Source organism: Phaethon aethereus, assembly GCF_964289735.1.
Source record: "Phaethon aethereus genome assembly, chromosome: 6".
NCBI lineage: Eukaryota > Metazoa > Chordata > Aves > Phaethontiformes > Phaethontidae > Phaethon > Phaethon aethereus.
The window spans coordinates 21,356,479-21,374,974 of NC_138580.1; the positions used below are offsets into that span (position 1 = coordinate 21,356,479).

At 34.9% G+C, this 18,496-nt stretch overlaps 1 protein-coding gene across 1 annotated transcript in view; it reads right to left on the bottom strand.

Moving 5' to 3' along the window:
- The window catches only part of LOC309406182 (sodium channel protein type 1 subunit alpha), a gene marked incomplete at both ends in the record, with an annotated part of 67,922 nt that overhangs the window by 26,579 nt on the left and 22,847 nt on the right, over nt 1–18,496 (bottom strand). The window contains 10 exons of the mRNA XM_082001265.1: nt 1,901–2,074; nt 4,791–4,945; nt 6,416–6,533; nt 10,018–10,500; nt 11,205–11,561; nt 12,105–12,278; nt 14,584–14,822; nt 15,664–15,796; nt 16,978–17,358; nt 18,110–18,415. Of these exons, the coding sequence (XP_081857391.1) occupies nt 1,901–2,074; nt 4,791–4,945; nt 6,416–6,533; nt 10,018–10,500; nt 11,205–11,561; nt 12,105–12,278; nt 14,584–14,822; nt 15,664–15,796; nt 16,978–17,358; nt 18,110–18,415 (2,520 nt within the window). The remainder of the gene's footprint in view (nt 1–1,900; nt 2,075–4,790; nt 4,946–6,415; nt 6,534–10,017; nt 10,501–11,204; nt 11,562–12,104; nt 12,279–14,583; nt 14,823–15,663; nt 15,797–16,977; nt 17,359–18,109; nt 18,416–18,496) is intronic.

Consider the following 18,496-nt stretch of genomic DNA (forward strand, 5'->3'; position numbering starts at 1 on the left):
TGAATCCCTACATTACCTCAGTGAGAAATACCATATTCTCTACATTTTCTATGGCTGCTGTCCAAAATAATACCTTCTGTTTTCTTCCCATTTCCCCTAAATGTTCCTTTATTACCCTGTTCTAATTCCTTGCCTATTTATTTATTGGGCCAAAAATAGCACAATGATCTCATGTACTCTTTCATTATAAGGAACAATCCATCGGGTAGAAAGCACTGTAGGACAGTGCTCTTTATGAACCATATTTAAAAGCAAGCATTCTATGTGAAATCTTCAGCTTTTAAAAGTTGATAGCTTTTCTGTACTTGTCAATCCTCAGCTCTAGCAACCCACAAAACTAGGTCCTTCTGAAACCTGAATTTCTTTCTTCAACACATTCATCATACTGCTGAAAACTTTCAAGCTTTCAAGCTGCCATAATCTAGAGACAAAGTAAAGAAAATACCCAGGTGTGTAAATCCAGGATTTAATCATGAGCTTATTCAGACACTTGAATATGTGTTATACCTTCACACAAAGTAATATTCAAATTTTCACATTCACAAGATGGTTGTTTGGGGTATTATGATTTAAATAAGGTCAAAAATTAGTGAAAATTAGTTTAGAAAAGGCACCAGTGCTTGCATGCTTCTTCAAGCTTTTTCTTATAGGTGTACCCATTTTGAGAAGAATTTAGATACTAAAGAGCAAAAGTGTTTTCCAAAGAGAGGGTCCTTTCTTTGTATGACTACTATGTTTGAATGTGGCTATCTGTAGCTGTATATATAAAGCTGAATCTTAGATATATGTAATCCGTAATGTACACCAATCAAAAAGGTTGTAGGCACCAGTCATGAAACAAAGTGAAGTAAACTCTTTGATTAGCCCTTGTGTGCTGGGAACACACTCAGAAACTGTTGCGTTTTTAGCAATTCTTTGGGTCAATAACTGCTTATGAAGTTCACCTTTTACCTACTCAGTGCCTGTTTCTAAGTCATTGAAGCCAAGACAAAGTGCATCTTAATTTTAAAATTGAGCTTGTTTAATATTTGTTTTTCCAGAAAGTTTTACCAGAAATTCCTATCTTAAAAATGTAGCGACTGGTTGTGGTTTTGTAACTACGTAAAACATAGTATTTTAGTTTCACACACAGAACTTCATAGACTGCAGAAACAGTATGGGTTTCTGCACATTGGAGGTTTTCTCAAGGAGGCATACTTAGGACATTCCTTTTTTTAAATTCTCCGTAACTGCATTAATACATCAAGAAATTGTCTCCCCCATTTCACAGCAGAGCACAATAGAGTTGTAACTATTAGATAACTCTTGAAGGGAAGATTGTTGAGCCTGATTTCAAACACAGCTGTGAAGATTGCCATTTCGGTAATATTCATGGGAGTTTTAATACTCAGTAAGCCACACCACCAATGCTACAGACACATATTGCATTCCTTGTAAAACCCTAATTCAGCCATATGCTGAAATTTGTGGACATCATGTTTGTTCTCTTGCCAGAGGAGTTTTAATCCAGATGAGCATCTGAAGTCTGGTGGACCAGACACCCATCTAAATGCTGGATGCGACTTTGACTGCAGCAGGGGGGAAGGCGGGTCTGAAGGTGGGAATGAGCTGCCAGGGGCAGAATAGAGGACAGCACTACCTTGTTCAACAACAGTGCTGGGATAAACCCTTTAACTGCATGTTGGGCTACCATATGAGGTTCTTTTGTTATCAGGAGAACTTCCAGTCTTTCTTAACTCGGGTATAGGAAGGCAGTGTTGTAAGTTTAAAGTGAAAGACAGAGAAATACAGCATTTTTTCCATCTATCTTACTTTTTAAATTGAAAAGTAAACTAGAGCAAGTAATTAAAAAAAAAATCAGGCAAATATAAAAGTAACACCTAGGAAATATACTACATACATCGACAATCAGGAAGTCCAGCCAGCACCAGGCATTAGTAAAGTATGTTTGATAGCCATAGGCCACCCACTTCAGCAGCATTTCCAGAATGAAGATGTAAGTGAAGACCTTGTCAGCATATTCCAGCATGGTCTTGATAGTTTTGCGCTGCTCAATATATATGTCTTCAAAAGCCTATGGGTGAACAAATTCAAAGATATTTGTTGTTCCCTTTTGTTATTGGACATCATGTTGTAACAAAAAAAAAAGGGGGGGGGAGCAACAAAAAAAGGAAACAATCTTTCTTCAAGAAAAGGCATGGGAGTGTCACTTTTATCTGATATCTCCTTTTCTGCTAACTCAATATATACCTGTTTTTCCCCTATGGAATTGTATTTTCCAGGTTGCAGGAGGGAGAAGCAGATATTACACAGCAACCACTTCACTGGTCAGAGATTTTTATTTATTTATTGAATAATGATGAATGTGAATAATGAAAATGATGGTGAATCTGAATTCTCAGATCATTTTCAGTACTCACAAAGACCACTGATTCTGCAGAGTGGTGTGCCTAAACCGAATTATACTGCGATCATTCATTTCGTATGTAGGTAGATCCATTTCCAAAATCTGGGCCCATAGCTGTAATTTTCAGGACAATGACAATACAGTTTATCTTATGTTTTTAAGTCCTGTTGCTTTTTGAAAAATTTAAGTAATAAGTCATAAAACAAGTTCTTCCTTTCTTAAAAAAATATTTATCTAAATCAAATACCTGCTTTACTGTTTTGTTCACAGGAATATGAGATTATGAGATACATAAAATTTCTGAGATCCTTGCAATGTTATTTACACTTTTTGTGTGTTTTCATTTGTAGACAGTTGAAAAAGCATACAGCTTCTGTTTTTCAGACATTCCTCCTATCCTCCAAGAAATATTTCCTTTAATTGCTGTAACATTTTAATTATGCTATTACTTATTTATGAATAACAATCTATTTTATTGGATTGAAAGACCTGGAATGATCTGCTAGCTTGCAAAAATTAGGGTATTTATTGATACTAACATTCATTTTTACCCATCCTGCTTTTGAATCACTCTACATCTGTTATTTAAAATGATTAGTGTTTGTCTATCAATCATCGAATTAACATCTGTCTATCAGTAATTTTGGACACTTAGATCAGGCACTATGGTACCTGACAGTAATATGTAATTGTTAACAGAGCCACCACATACCATTTCTTTTTTATAAATGAGAGTACACCAGAGGCTAAGCTAGCAGTGCTCTTGGCAGCTAGAATCGTGTGTGCTCCCTGCCTGAATGCCTCTAAGATAGGGGTTTGCAGGCAGCCTGCAGTGTGCCTGTGCCTGCCAGATTTCCTGGCTGTAATGACAGTGGGACTGTCTGGAGTGTGGCTGTAGGGTGGACACTGGGATACAGTACTGGCAGGTCCAAAGAGACCTTTTCAGTATCACAAAGGAAGTTGAAGGCAGAGCAGGATCTCCCATCTCCAGAGTCTTGGGCTAATCTCTGATCTCTGAAGCAGTTTCACAAATGTGCTGTGTGTTCTGTGGATAAAATACACCTTAGCTTCACAAGCATGAGATGCTAACACTGTGGGATCTCATTTCGAACTTTCTCTAAATATAATGATGGGAATTCACCTTTATCACATCTCCTGCCAGCACTTTTCTCTCATTTACATTCTTGTCACTAAAGGTTTTCTCCATTTGGTAGCATCATCCAAAATCCAATAGTGTCGATGTAAGTCTTTTTTTATTTCAGTAGGTTTTAAATCACAGGGAAGGTGTCGCATGGTGTTGAGTAAGTGTTGCTTATTTGATGGTTATGTTGATAATAGACCACTCCAAAGAATGATTTTTACAGATTTAACCACAACTGATGTTAGGTATAATTATAAACTGCTAACCATTAACAGTATTTTAAATTGTTGGGAGTGGTCATAAACAGTTTATAATATAATTTTGCAGTGCAATTTTGTTTTATGATGTAGGAACTTAAGTAACTTACTGAAGGGCAATTGAATCTACCAGGGCAGATGCTAGATATACTCTATGTTATCTCAGGGCAACTAGTTTGCCTAAGAAACTTCAGCTCAGTATGTCAAGGCTCAGCTTTATTTAACAGTTTATCTCCAATTTCTGTATTCTTTGCTATTATTTGTATTTGTGAAATAATATATTATTGGTATGTTTTGTTTCTTTTATTGTTATAGATGTATGTTATGCTTGGCTTCTCTTTATTCTGGCCTCACACGCTTATTAAGCTTACAGCCTGATGATTGGCAAATTCATGTTTTTACAGATATCCCTTTAGTCTACGTGTATGAATATGTAGAAGCTGAATTAGAAGCATAATTAATAAATTCATATTCTTAGAGGGGAATAATTACAAATGCACTGTTTTCATCTTTCTTGTTGTTCTAGCATATAACATTTATAAGAGTCTATAAGGCAGCTCTGGCTCTTGCAAGGTATTGTGAGTTGTTTATGCCATCACAGTTACTTCCAAGTGTCTTTTTTTCAGCAGTGGAAGTACTTTTCCCTGAATAAAACTAGTGAGCAAGCTCAAATAATAAATTTAAACATGTTCTCTTGTTTGCATGTTGTCCCTCTCCCTGCTTCAGGCATATAATTATAATTTTCAGCAAACAATTTAAGCCCTCTCTAATCAAATATGTCTGTTCTTTTTTCAACATATTGCCGAGAAGAGACTTTTTCTACCTATTCTTTCAAAGGTCTGACTAAAATTTAGTCCTGCCATTTGAAGACATGGAATTGTGTGTTCTTTCTGGTGGAGAAAGCAAGGTTCAAACAATATTCAAAGAGGCAACTTTTAAGAAGTTTTTTGACAACACCATAACACTCTGTTCATGTTTTACTTACCAGAGCTCCACTACTGAGGAGAATCATAAAGACAATGAAAGTCTCAAACCAGTTGTGTTCAACAATCTTGAAGCAAGTTTTTCTAAGGTTCCACCACTGCTTTCCTCTCCCTTCTTCTATACTTACTTGACAGCACTTGAACCTTCGTACACAGCCTTTCAAACAGTGTATGTATTGAGGAAAAAAAAAAAGATTTAATTGAATTACATTAATTTGATTCTGCATTCTGTTAATGATACAATGCTACCTTTCCAGAAGCTGTGCTATTTAGTAAAAACCCAATAGTTTTTCATCTAGATTAGCTTCCTTTTCTCCAAAGCAAAAAAATTGACACTGAGACAATTGGAATTTACAATTAAATGAACAAGTGAGAAGAAAGTATTTCTCATTTATCAAGAACTAAGCACTCAATACAGTGCACACAAAAAGATAAAAGTCCATGGAACATGAAGCCAAATTACAAAATACAAAGTATGAGTAAAAATCTACAAACTTATCCAAATGTATAGTAGATAATGTAATATAGTTATATAGTAAGATATAGGCAAGTGTTATTAAATTATACTTTCTTTTGTTTGGAATACTAATGTCAGACAATGTTGCATTTATTGTATGAAAAAATTCTAAGCTTGCTATCTGAGTTCTGAGATTTTCAGTACTAGCTAACTTTTCTAACTTGTGCCCTTAATTTATTTAAGCTTTTATGATTTAGCTGCTGACTTGATTTTGTTTCTTCTTCCATTTAGGTGGAATAATACTAGTAATCAATAATGGTATTTGCCAGATACAAGTCTATTAAAGTACTACTTCTTACTAGTTTAGTGTAAATTTCTAAAGAAATGTCTGTTACCATGTCCGTAACTCAACGCCAGCACTGACTATAGCATATATTTTCTAAAGTCTAGATCTACCTTTTGCTTACAGATACCAAAAATGACATTTGCATCCTTACATTACTGTTTTAAATCTGTTCCTTTCCCCACCTCCTTCACATGCACACATCCATAAGATTTCTCACAAGGAAATGCCTTTGCAAATAAAGTTTATGACCAAATTCTTGTTTTATTGAGTTATGTAAAAGGGCCAATAGAAGGAAGCATGAAAGATGAATGAGTCCACCAGGTGAGACAGTTCTTGTCCCCGGTGGCACTCAGAGGCTCTTGCTTCTTTTTTTGCCAATTTGTGGAAGGTTCATTTAGCTTTTTGCACAAGACCACCTAGGTGCAGTTTTTATTTACCACTCAACAGCTGTATAAAGCACTTTGATAGATATCTATGAAGAGTGGTATAAAAATAGTGTGTTATTTTATTATCTGTGAGACTGTAACTAAACTCAGAAAGTACAGTAGTTCATACTAAATTAAATCTTTCAGTAATATATTTTTCTTATTTAAAAAAGATGATAAATTTCTGATAAAATGTTTTCTTAATTGTTTATCAGATATAGTATAATTGTCATATTAGTATTCATATGGAAAATTATAGCCTAAAAGTACTGCCACTAATAATCATAGTTTAAACATTAGCAAAGGAGTAATTAAATAAAAAATATTAATAGTTAGTTTAAATAGATAATTATTCCGTATTTCATGAATAAGTATTGCTAGTATTTTTGTTCCAAACACCTTCTGTGAAGCAGGCCTCTGGCTCCTGGGCTTCTTCAGGTTCAGCTTCTGGTTGCTCTTCTGCAGGAAGTCCAATATCAACTGTGCTACCTTCAGATGAACTAGACAAATTTAACTTCTGCAAAATAAAAAAAAAAAAAAAGCATCATAAATGCACAGTAAATATTTTTAAGGCAAATATTCATTGTTTTCAGAATAAGTAAATAATTCTGCCATGTTTTTGAATCTTCTCATATTCAACATAAGTAAATTGCTGATAAACTTGTGAAATTTGTACAATCTTTGGTTTTCCTTCTGCATTGTATGGATCCTTTAAATAGAAGGTGTATCGGTGATAGATAAGGCTTTAAGCAAAGTTATGATTTAAACTGAAAAATGGATGATGATTCTAAGTCTGCAAAGATTTATGACGACAACTAGCCATAAGTAGCAATGATCTCTTGACCTACATAGAAATAATGAAGCTTAAATACATATGCAGAAATCTGTAGTGTCTACTGAAAAGCAGGTAAGAGCCTAAATATAACTATATAAATGAGGTGGGAGCTCAGAGGAATGAGCGGAAAAAGTACTGATCAGCAGAGAAGGCTATACTTCAGAATTGCTGAAAGTCTAGCTCAGAGTGAAGCAGAAGCTGCATACAATACAGCTGAGGTAAATTAAAGATGGCCCATAAAACATCAGAATGTGATTTATAACCTACTCAAATTTTCAGTAACATGATGAGCATAAAGGTGTAAACCAAACCTTAAAAAACTGAATGCACTTAAGCTAATCCTCATTCTAAAAATTCTCAAAGCATTGTAACATGCAGCTGTGACCTTGTTGCAATCTAGCTGGTTAGGATCAAGGCTAAAGATTGGGTAAAAAATTGTGAGGGAAACATATCTAAGGATGTAGAGGGAAACAAAATAATAGAATAAATCCAATATAGGTTCAGCAGGCTTTTTGATATTGAGGACAAAAATTCCCAAACCCTAACAACAAAACCCTTATTAATGCAGCAGGCAGTCCATTTTTCAGCAACAATTCCAGGACTCATTGATGTTGAGTTGCATGGTGCTTCATAAAATTTGTAATATTTTAAGTAGCCAATTCTTAGTTAATTTTACCTTGTGGTGACTATAGAGACTGGAAGAACAATGTTTCAACTTTATCAGGAAAATGAGCTGATGTATCCAATTTCAGGCACTGCCATTTGTCACAAGGATCAATATATAGAGGTTTTTTCAAATTACATTTTCACCTCACTGTTGCCTCTCTGATATTTTTACAAAATGTTGTATACTTGTAGTAATCTAATTTTCACAAATCAACCTTCTCTTTATGACTTACTACTTTTCAAAATGTTTTTGAATTTAGTTTTTGAAAATTTATATTTTGAAAATACTTTTCAAAACTTTTCCAAAGCTTTTTAATTTTTGGAAAAAAACCTTTTCATTTTATTTCCCTGTTTTCTTCTAAGAAGCAGATTTTCTGTAATATTGTCAGATACTTTTTGCACACTAAAATTAATCTCTTTGAAATTAACAGTGTAAATTATAATTTTAAGATGATAAATTTGTTACTTTTCTAAGGGAGAAAAGAGTACTCAGCTAAAAAACAATCCAAAACAAACAAGCAAGCAAAACCCCCGCAGAAACCTCCACTTTTAGAGCTGACCCAATCAGCAAAAAAGGACCTTGGCCAGCACTGTAAAACTCCAGAAATGGTGCTGAAAAACTCAATATGGTCTCAAGTCAGCTTGAACTTGCCTGTTAGTGTCCTCTCTCCTGCAAGTGGAGAATCCATACAGTCTTTTCTATGTGAGTTCTCATCAAAAACTCATCTAATTCAAAGGTTCTGCTGTTCTGGTGTTTATAATTTCTTTTCTATAGTCCCATTATACTAACAGTCGATATAAAATAAGAAGTTGGATTCAAATCCAAAACAGCAGGGCTGGATGGATGTTCCACAGAAAACTACATAACAGCTGCTCTTTCATAAGCAGGAAGTTAGAAATATCATAATACTTTCTCAGCAGGATAAAAGGTAACCCTGGTCCTACAGGTAGCAGCACATTTGCAGAAAGCTTTCCTAAGCTGAATCTATTCCCCATTGGTCAGTCATAAACCAGCTTGTGTTACTGCATTTGACTGCCTGCTCTATGATGGGTTGGAAGACTGGACTGGACTGGCCAGCACTGAGGTAGCTGTGGGGAGAGTAGATGACCAGTCACTGTTTTTCTCCAATGGATCTTTGTCTAAATGTTGCTTTATTTCAAAATTCTTCCTGCTGGGGAAAGTTCATAATGTGCTCAAGCACATTATTAAAACCTCTCTTGTGGCAGTGGTTCAGAAGCTTGACTCAAAGCAAAATTATAAGATATTTTGGCTAATATTTAACAGGAAAAGAAATAGTAATGTCTCAGATATTAGTTGGGAAATGGGAACACCACTGGCTCTGAAATAGTTTGCCATGGGGAGAGCCTGGTTTGTACAGGTCTCCTTTCTCAGGGGAGGATCCAAAGACTGCACTTAGCTTAACATTGGATTTTTGTTGACAACACAAGAGGGCTTATGCACACAGAAGGGAGGGCTTATGCACACAGAATTCAGCTAGCCTAAAATCAGGTGCCTGAAGTACTGTTAGCAATACAACAGTGGCAGGGGAAGATGAGCTGTCCCACAAAGAAACCAGATTGCTACCAGAATGGAAACTAGCTAGTTTAAGGCTAAAGTTTCTCAAGTCAGAAAATTAATTTTGTTAAGTGTCTGGAAAGATAATTTTCTGATTTGACTAAAATGTCAACAAACTAAGTCACTGAGGGTGTAGTTGTTTTGCAAATTATGTTATCAAATCAATTTAAGTTATTTTGTTAAAATAGCCACAGACAAAAAGTCATGTAAAGGAACAGCTATAGCCTTAATATGTTTTTTAAAAATACTGTTCTCAACAAGGCTTTATACCTGTAGCCTGCTTTCATATTTCCTTAGCAGCATGAGATCCGTTCATCTGCTGATACTATTCTTCAGTTTTAACAACTAAGTGAATTTGAAGTATATGAAGAGTCTATGGTTAAAACGTCTTTTTATGGGAATCTAGGTCTAGAAGAGCTGACAATTTTAAAATCTAAAAGAATTCCATTGTCTAAAGGGTATACATGAACTATCTCTGTGTTTTCTGGTTTATACCTGCTCACAAAAAAATCCCATAGAAGGGGATTCTTTGAGTGGCAGAGAGAAGATGTATGGTGCTCTTCATTGGACCTTTGTTACAGGAGACATGCAAAAGTTTTGGCTGGAATAAAGCTGTAGCTAAGGCACTGCTCAGCTCTATTAGTTGTTGCAACTACCATATGGACCATAAACAGTTCTTAGGGGTTGATTTGGTCTCCCATTGCCTGGCCTGTTATCTCCTCTTAGAGACTGTAATTTCTAACCCTTTCTCACACTTTTGTTCATCAAGAATTAAACCCTCCTTTATACACTCATTTATGCCCATGTACAAAAAAGTGTCAAAATAACAAATGATTAAGAACTTAATACACTGGATTATGCTAAAAAAAAAAAAAAGAAAAATACTCAAAAGATCAGAGAGAAATGCACAAAATAGATATATACCTCTTTGCTTTCTTCCAGGTCTGATTCACTACTAAATTCCTCTGTGTTTAGATTTTCAAAGTCAGATTCACCCACAGCAATCGGCACTGTCACAGTGAGGCTTGGGTTGTTTATGAATGACATGTAATCACTTTCATCAATTATGTATTTTTCCACACTGCTACCTGTACCTATGCCACTAGTTGTTCCATTTGCATCTTTAATATAGTCATGGTCCTTGCTTAGTTCCACGGTTGTATGGTTAGAAATACAGCTATTTTTGTTGTTCAGATCTTCAAGTGGTTTGATTTCATCTAAAGCTTTTTGTTTTTTAACAAAAGCTTTTTGTATGAATTCGCGTGCTTTTCTTTTCACATAATCTATGCCCTTCTGCATTCTTGCTACAGCGATTTGGAGATTATTCATTTCATTGTCATCATCTGTCACGGCAAGGTTGTCTGCACTAAATGAGCTCAAGAGCAAGGCCAAAAATAGGTTCAGGACCTGCAGAAAGGTAGAAAAAAAGGACATTCTGAACTTTATCCTAACAAAGAACATTTATTTTATTAAAAATTGTTGTATTAGTGACATCAAAGACTGAAATCCCCATAATTCACCATAACCAGAGAAAAGCACCCTTAAAACTTTCTCTCTTCCCCATAAAAGACTGAGCTTTTAAAATTTTGCTTAGGCCCTTTTCACTATTCAAAAATACTCCTACAACTGTTTGTAAATGTGTCTTTAAATCCCCACAGTATATAAATATTTTGATTCAAAATTTTATAATCTAAAAATGGACATGACAGATTTGCTATTCAGTATCATTAAAAAGTTTAATTTCTCTCATCACACAGGAGTAAGTAGATTATTTAGCTAACTAATTATATGGGATAAATAATAAAAAAAATCCACAGGAAATGGTTTATAAAGAGCCCATAAACTAAAATTATTTGAAGCACAAAATATTTACAGAGAGCCAAAAAACAAATTAAGAATGTGACTAAGTGCTCACTCTAACATTCTTAGGATTTTGATATTGCAAAATACTTTGTTCTCATTCCAAAAAAGCTCTTAAGCTTAACTTTAAGCATTGCTTGAAACCACCTGCTTAAGTGCTTTGTTGAAGCAGAGCCAGAGCACTTAGGTCACTTCAGGATTGAGCTCACTCTATTGCCAAACAATTTTTTGCTAATGCTTTGATTACATACCACTAGGTTTCCAATCACCATGACCATCATGAAGACAGTAAGGCACATGGCTTGGCCAGCAACCTGCATGCAGTCCCACATTGTTTCTATCCATTCTCCACACAACACTCGAAATACAATCAAAAAAGAGTGAAAAAAATCCTGCATGTGCCAGCGTGGAAGTACACAGTCACTTGCAATTTTGCAGACACATTCCTTGTAGTTTTTCCCAAACAGCTGCATCCCAACCACAGCAAAAATGAACACTATGATGGCCAGCACCAGGGTCAAATTGCCCAGAGCTCCCACAGAGTTACCAATAATTTTTATCAGCATATTTAGTGTTGGCCAAGATTTTGCCAACTTGAAAACTCGTAGCTGGAAGAAAAGAAAAATATTGTTAGGACAACCATCAAGAAAGACACAAAGATATTTTAAAGTTAATTTGTGGAGATTTACTGAAGCTACTGGTCATATTACATGGAATTTGAAATCTAGGCTTCATCTGTTAAAATAATCTGTGCCACTTTTCTAATGGTATTTGTAGAGGAGACCTATTCCTGTGATGCCAATCAGAGCACAACACATTTGTGTCGACAAGAGTCGACTTGTTTCTGCAAAGCAGGATGTTTAAAGTGTGTATATATGTATATATATATTTTTATACATATAATAGATATACCTATAAATATATATATTTATATACAATAAACATATTGGAAATAGGCCCAGGGCACCCATTTCTATCTATTTGTCTGGATCTCTATCAACTGAAGACAGTAAGATACCACAAGTAATAACTATTTGTACTAATGAAAGAAACATCAGGATCAGTATCATGGCAACCATCAAGAAAATTTTTAAGGGAAAAAAAATATTTTAATTCCCAGTGAAAAATGAGTGCAATTGATGTATATTTACCAATCTGAATGATCGAAGAACTGAGAGTCCTTCCACATCTGCAAGACCAAGCTCAACCAAGCTAAGGGTTACAATAAAACCATCAAAAATATTCCAGCCTTCCTGGAAATAATAGTAAGGATCCATTGCAATTATCTTGAGAAACATTTCTGCTGTGAAGATTCCAGTGAAGACCTGAATTCAAAATGCCCTTTGTTATTTCATTGTGAAATATATTACACAGTTAGCTGTTGTCTAGGTTTTTAATTCAAGCTATATATCTTCAATGTCTTATCCAAAACTGATACTTAAAAATATTTCAGAGTACTGTAGTGATTTATTATGCCCACCTTCCTTTAACAAGTGCCATACAAACAAAGTAATTTTTTCAGTTAACTACATTTTATACTAAACAAATTATATAAACTTATCTTTTATAACATTTATAATCTGATTTCAACTCTATCAGATTATGAACTTTCTCATGTATTGTACACAAACAAAATCGCAAATTTGATTTTCACAACATAAACCAGAATGCTTTCCAAGAAATTACATGTTATAACATCTTTCTTCGTATAATAATCACATTATATAGCAGCACGAATGAGGCCAAATCTAAGACTCCAGAGGGGCAGCTCCTTTGCTGATATAACCTGCCATAATCCCATTCGGTTCAACAGAGATAAGATAATTTATACCAGATGGGGATCGACTGAGATACAACGCGTTGCTGAAGCTGAGGAACTTCTACCTGGGTACTGCCAGTAAGTTCATTGAAGTTGATTGGCCCCGTCACTTTAACGCAAGGAATGGAAGTGCATTTAAGAATGCATTTTAAACATGATATTGCTGGTAATGCTTTCTCATCATGGGATGCTATGCTGAATGAAGTAGGAATCATATTTAGGAGCCACCAAGTTTAGTGACCCTGAGTAGCTTTGAGAGAAGTCTCAGAAGAATTTTCTGTAGGACAGAAATGTACTAAAGCCACTGTTAAATGCTGCCTGAGCCCTGGTCTGAAATGCTTTCTTTTTTGGTTTTGATAACCCATTTTCAAGCAATCTGAACAAAAAATGGGACAGCTAAAGAAAATAATCTAACTGGGATAATCAGGAAATGGACAAAAAGAGTCTGACTTCCTCTGCCTAGAAACACCAATGCTCAAGCTAGACTTCATTACAGTCTTTAGATACATTTCAGATTTAAAACACAGAGAGGGAAAGGTTACTATTTTTAAGATACAGGATTGGAACCACTGACAAAGAGGTAGGAATGAATAAACACAGTTTGAAATGCTGACTTAGGTTCCTAATGATCAGGATGGTGAGGTTTTCAAGGAGCTTTAAAGAGGAACTAGTGGAACAGGTGAGCCCGGAGAGCCTCTATATTGCAGAAAGGGTTTATGTTAGGGAGCCTAAGACTGGAAGAGTGTGGTGCTTATAGACAGGCTCTCTTGCACTCCCTTTTTAGTCAGGTATACACCAAGGTTTATGTGGCATATTCGTGGTTGGAAAACAAATCTATAAAATGCCACAAGATTTTACATTTTACCAGGAAACTCAGATTCAGAATTTCCCTTATTTTAAGTATATGAAAACCAGCTATGCATTTATCTATTATTTCCCCCTTCCAAATCCTGTAGTTTTTTACATAATCTGAGATATTTTTTCCTCATTACAAAACAAGGATTATTAAAAATCCCATTATAAGAAATAAATTCTTAAAAGAAGAGAAAAAGTAGGACTGCAGCTGCAGATACTTCTATGTGATCAAACCTGTCAGTTCAAAAGCATCAAAGCTACAAAAAATTAACTCCTGATTTCTTTAATAATTTATCTTTTTGAAGTAGAAGGGAGAAAATATAGTTGACAACATGAGGAAATTTATGACAATAAGAAATACAAAAACTACAAGAGGAAAAAGTACTGCAGGATATTTTTCATAGTTTTACATAAAACATAAAGAAAACAATCTACATATCCACATAAAGTCTTTAACAGAAGAAAATTCTAGAAATGCTTTTAAATGGGTCTTTTAGCTACTGTAAACATGTGCTCAGGAAACAGAGCAATTAAAAAGACATTAATAATTTAAAGATTTGTATTGTATTGATTGAAAAAGTAGCACTGTTTATTTGCATAGTGTCTTTTTCATGGAAGTAATGCATTTCCTGGTTTAGTGGTTAGACAAATCAGCTTCTGTTTAAGAGGGACTTTACTTAATGTAGCTTTGGTGCCATTTTTTAAATTTTTAATTTGGCTTAGGAGAGCACTGCATTAGATTGGTTTTACAGTATCCTAAGTTACATGAGCCAGGGTTGACAGTGAAATTTCAAAAAATGTTCTGATGGAGTTGTATCTGGAAGGCAGTACATGTTCAATAAATCTACTTTCTAAAGAGTAAAAAAAAAAGCTGTTAAAAAGCTGTTAAAACTTCTTTTAGTTATTTCAGACAGCCTTCCTTCTAAATCATGAACATAAAAACCCAACAGACTTACCAGATTTCCAACTGAAAGTACATTATTGAATTCATCGGTCATCGGATAATGTTCCATAGCCATAAAGAGTGTATTTAAAACAATGCAAATCGTAATAGCCAGGTCAACAAATGGGTCCATTACCACTAAGTTGACAATATGTTTTACTTTTAACCAATGCGGACTGCAGTCCCAGATCAAGAAAATATTTGCAAATTTATACCAACATGGTGGGCATTTCTGTCTTGATTCTTCAAGTTCTGTTGGAAAAGAAAGTTTATACAGGTAACTATGTGATTGCTCTAACATTCCTCAATCCTTTATGAGTTGTACCAGTTGAGTTGTCAATCCAAACTGGTACTGATTAACCTCCTATAAGCATGCCGTTTATACTTTTTCAACAGAGCTTTTCAAGAAAGTCTTTAAAAATTGGTATCAAATGTATTTATTTCATTCAAAGCTTATCTATCAAGCACAACTTCTTTGTATTCCGATCACTATTCTGATCAGTATCAATTTATGCATGAATTTGAGTTATGTATTTTATTGCTCCTTGATTACACTTCAGCCTGTTCTTCTCACTTACTGTTCTACTATGTAAATATTTTTATTTTGAAATTTGTGGTGTTTAGGTAAAAATTTTCAATATAATTTTCATTCCTAGTTCAAGAAAAAAACATTCTTATCACCTAGAATAGCACTTCTTTAAAGAGTAACTGAATAAATAAACTTCTAAAAATGCATATATATTTTAACAGTGGTCGCATATATTTGAAAAATGTTCAGTGGCCTTTTTGTGTCCAACATTATATTTTTAATTATTATGCATAAGCCTCCACTCAGTTATCACCATCAAACATAATTTTGTAATCCTGATGACCACATGAGGTAGATGGTGGCAAGAAAATGAGATATAAATTCTTAGTTATATAATATCCTTAGTGAATAAAGAGCTTTGAGTTTACTGATAAATATGTGTCAGTTTGTGGGACTGTATGTGTCAGGTAAACTACTTTAAATTCGTTTTTAAGTTTCAATTCAAATTTTCAGAAGTCCCTTGAAAAAACAGGTTTTAAATATTAAGCTATGCATAGCACACACCTTCCACAGTGTTTGTGAGGATGCTAGCAATACTCATGGCTCTTTCCCTTAAAGCTGGATCTTCCAGGAAGTCCATAGAAACATGGAAAGAGCCTGATATTCTCTTCCTCATTTCTGTTTCTGTAGTGGTGCCCTATACAGAAAACAATAACAGGTAAGACCATGCTGGAGTAATAAGATAAGCAAATACTAGATATAATCTGTTGTTAACGTCTTAGCTTGGATACGTGCTTCGTGCACTTCAATTTTGATCATGTCAGACTTTTATTACTTTTTAGTATCTTTTAAATAATCTTTAAAAGATAGGCGGCAATAGTTACCTACTGTTCAAGACAGAGAGTTTATTTACTTAACTTTTGGATTTCTTTCCTTCAAGCTATGGAAAATGATTTAACCAAATGGAAAAGGATTGAGTTCAAAATATTGTACAAAATTTTTGCAATCTAATTTTTTTCCTTGCTCCTGCTGACAGAATATTTTGGGGTTTGTAACATAATAGTCTTTTCCCCTAGGCGAACTGTAGCAAGTAAGAAAAGTCTGACCTCCTCATGCTTCCTCATGCTAGTATTTTTCTAGTAATGTGAGTAGACAACTTTGAATTAATCAAGAATTTTTTTTGAGACATCTTCTCTTACTTTGTATATGGCAAGAGAATGGCAGCAATATGTGCTGCATGTATGTTCACGCAGAAATTTGTATTTGTGGAAGTATGTATTGAAGTGTGATCTTCCAGTGAACTGTTTGTTATCTACAATACAGAGCTGCACCAGCAATGGATGGAAAATATATAGGAGTGAGAAATAAATGTTTATAAAAAATTGATATTTTCCTTATATTTTTAACAGGGATTATAAGGAAGGATGTTATCAAAATTAGCATTATTAGTTAATTTTGATAAAGTGGTAACAGCAGCATCACATTGACTGCAGTTATATAATATCATTTTTGTATACTATTTTCAATTTTATAGTAACTATGATTTTGCAGACCACAGCCAGATGGACCTTTAGATCAGCAAAAGTAAAGCATAATACAGTAATGCAGTACAGCACAGTGCTTTTATGAATGTGTAAGTTAATATTTTATTACTTGGAAACTGTGAATTGCATTTGTTAGTTATGAGAATATTTGTAAGCAAATGCTTAGGCTGCAAACCTATCTTAGCTGTTTTATTTATTAAAGGTTTTACACGATGCAGGAGCATTCACAGCTTGACCAACCAGGAAGCATTGCCAAGGGTTCCATTCTGTAGAAAACACTGGCTGGTGCAGTAAGAAAAGGCCATGATGCCTAAGCTATTTAAAACTTTCTTACATTGTCATCAGTAGCTGGTTTATCTATTATCACCTCTGGCAGAAGCTGTCCAACAGGCGATGTAGGAACAGATGGTCCACCAACCAGGGAAACCACTCCATTGCAATCCACAGTGCTGTGCATCTTCCCATTCACTGGAAACACTGCCAGCATCCTGGATGACCTACTGGCCTGACTAATGTTACTGTTGCGCCGTTCACCGTGTCTGCGTGGCACAAAGAGAGAATCTCTTCTGCTATCATTGTCTTCAAAAGTGCTGTGTTCATCATCAGCAAAGTCGTTTTCTGATCCTATATCCTTTGCTCGACCTCTGAAGCTGAAAAGACTGGTTCTGCTATTGCGCCTTGGTGAGAACAGGGAGCCTCGAATGCTCAGCAAAGACTGCAGGCAAACAAAATTTGTGATGATTAGCAGAAACCTTAAAACTTAGCATTGTCATTAGGATACCATAGGGGTTTTTTCCTTATATGAGAGTAACCTGTGTGAATGCGTGAATGCTGCTGTAAAATTTTTGTATGTATTTCATGATATTTATATTTTGCAGATAGAAATACCACTGTTCATGGATTCTTAAGACAAAACCAATTTTAAGCACCTGTTTCTCATAATGCCAGTTAGTTGCTGAGTAGGGTAGTTGCACAATACCCATCAAACAAAAAAGGGAGTCTATACATGCACATTCTTTCCTGTGTGCAGCACTCTGCACTTATTGAACCAGCCTCCAAACATCACTGAAGCAGGAGGAAAATATGAGGCTATTGTAATGGAAAAATACTGTAGCATTTTAGTAAGTCAGATAATATATAATCACTCTGAAAAAAACACACAGAATCAGAGAATATTTTAATGATTTTTAAACAATCCTATTACAAGAATAGAGGTATGAGGTTACATATAATTCTCTGTGTTTTTTTACAAGACAATCTAGCAGCTACAGCACTTTCTCTGAAGCACTAGCAACAATAAGAAAGTTTAATGAAAATCTCAGTGGTTCCATTCTTTAGACAGTAAGGTCCTGTTAGAGTACCAGGAAGACTAACATAGTTTTGTAACAGCCTATGATACAGCTTTAAATATATGCTTCTACTAAAAATAAAATTCTACTAAAAATAAAAATAATTCAATGCAATACCTGATGTGGAGAAGAATACTTCTTTTCATATGTCAGTCTGTTGCCTTCAATAGATAATCGGAAACCTTTCCTTCTGATGCTTTCTTCTGATTCAGACTTGTGAAATTCATCTTCATCTTTTTCTTCTCCTCCAGACTGTTCTTTCTGTTTTCTTTTTTTCCTTCTATTTCTCCTCTCTTTTGCACTCTTTGAGCTCAATTTTGATGCCTCTGAGGAACTTTCTGAGACCCCTCCTGCTTCTCCCCCAGCGCTGGGCTCCCTGGACTCCACGGATGCTGTTACTGCTGCTGCTGCCACCGCTGCTGCCTGCCATGTTGCAGAATGAATTTGTGTCACTGAGCAAACCACCACACTGGGGTTTTTTTTAAATTTACTTATACAGAATTT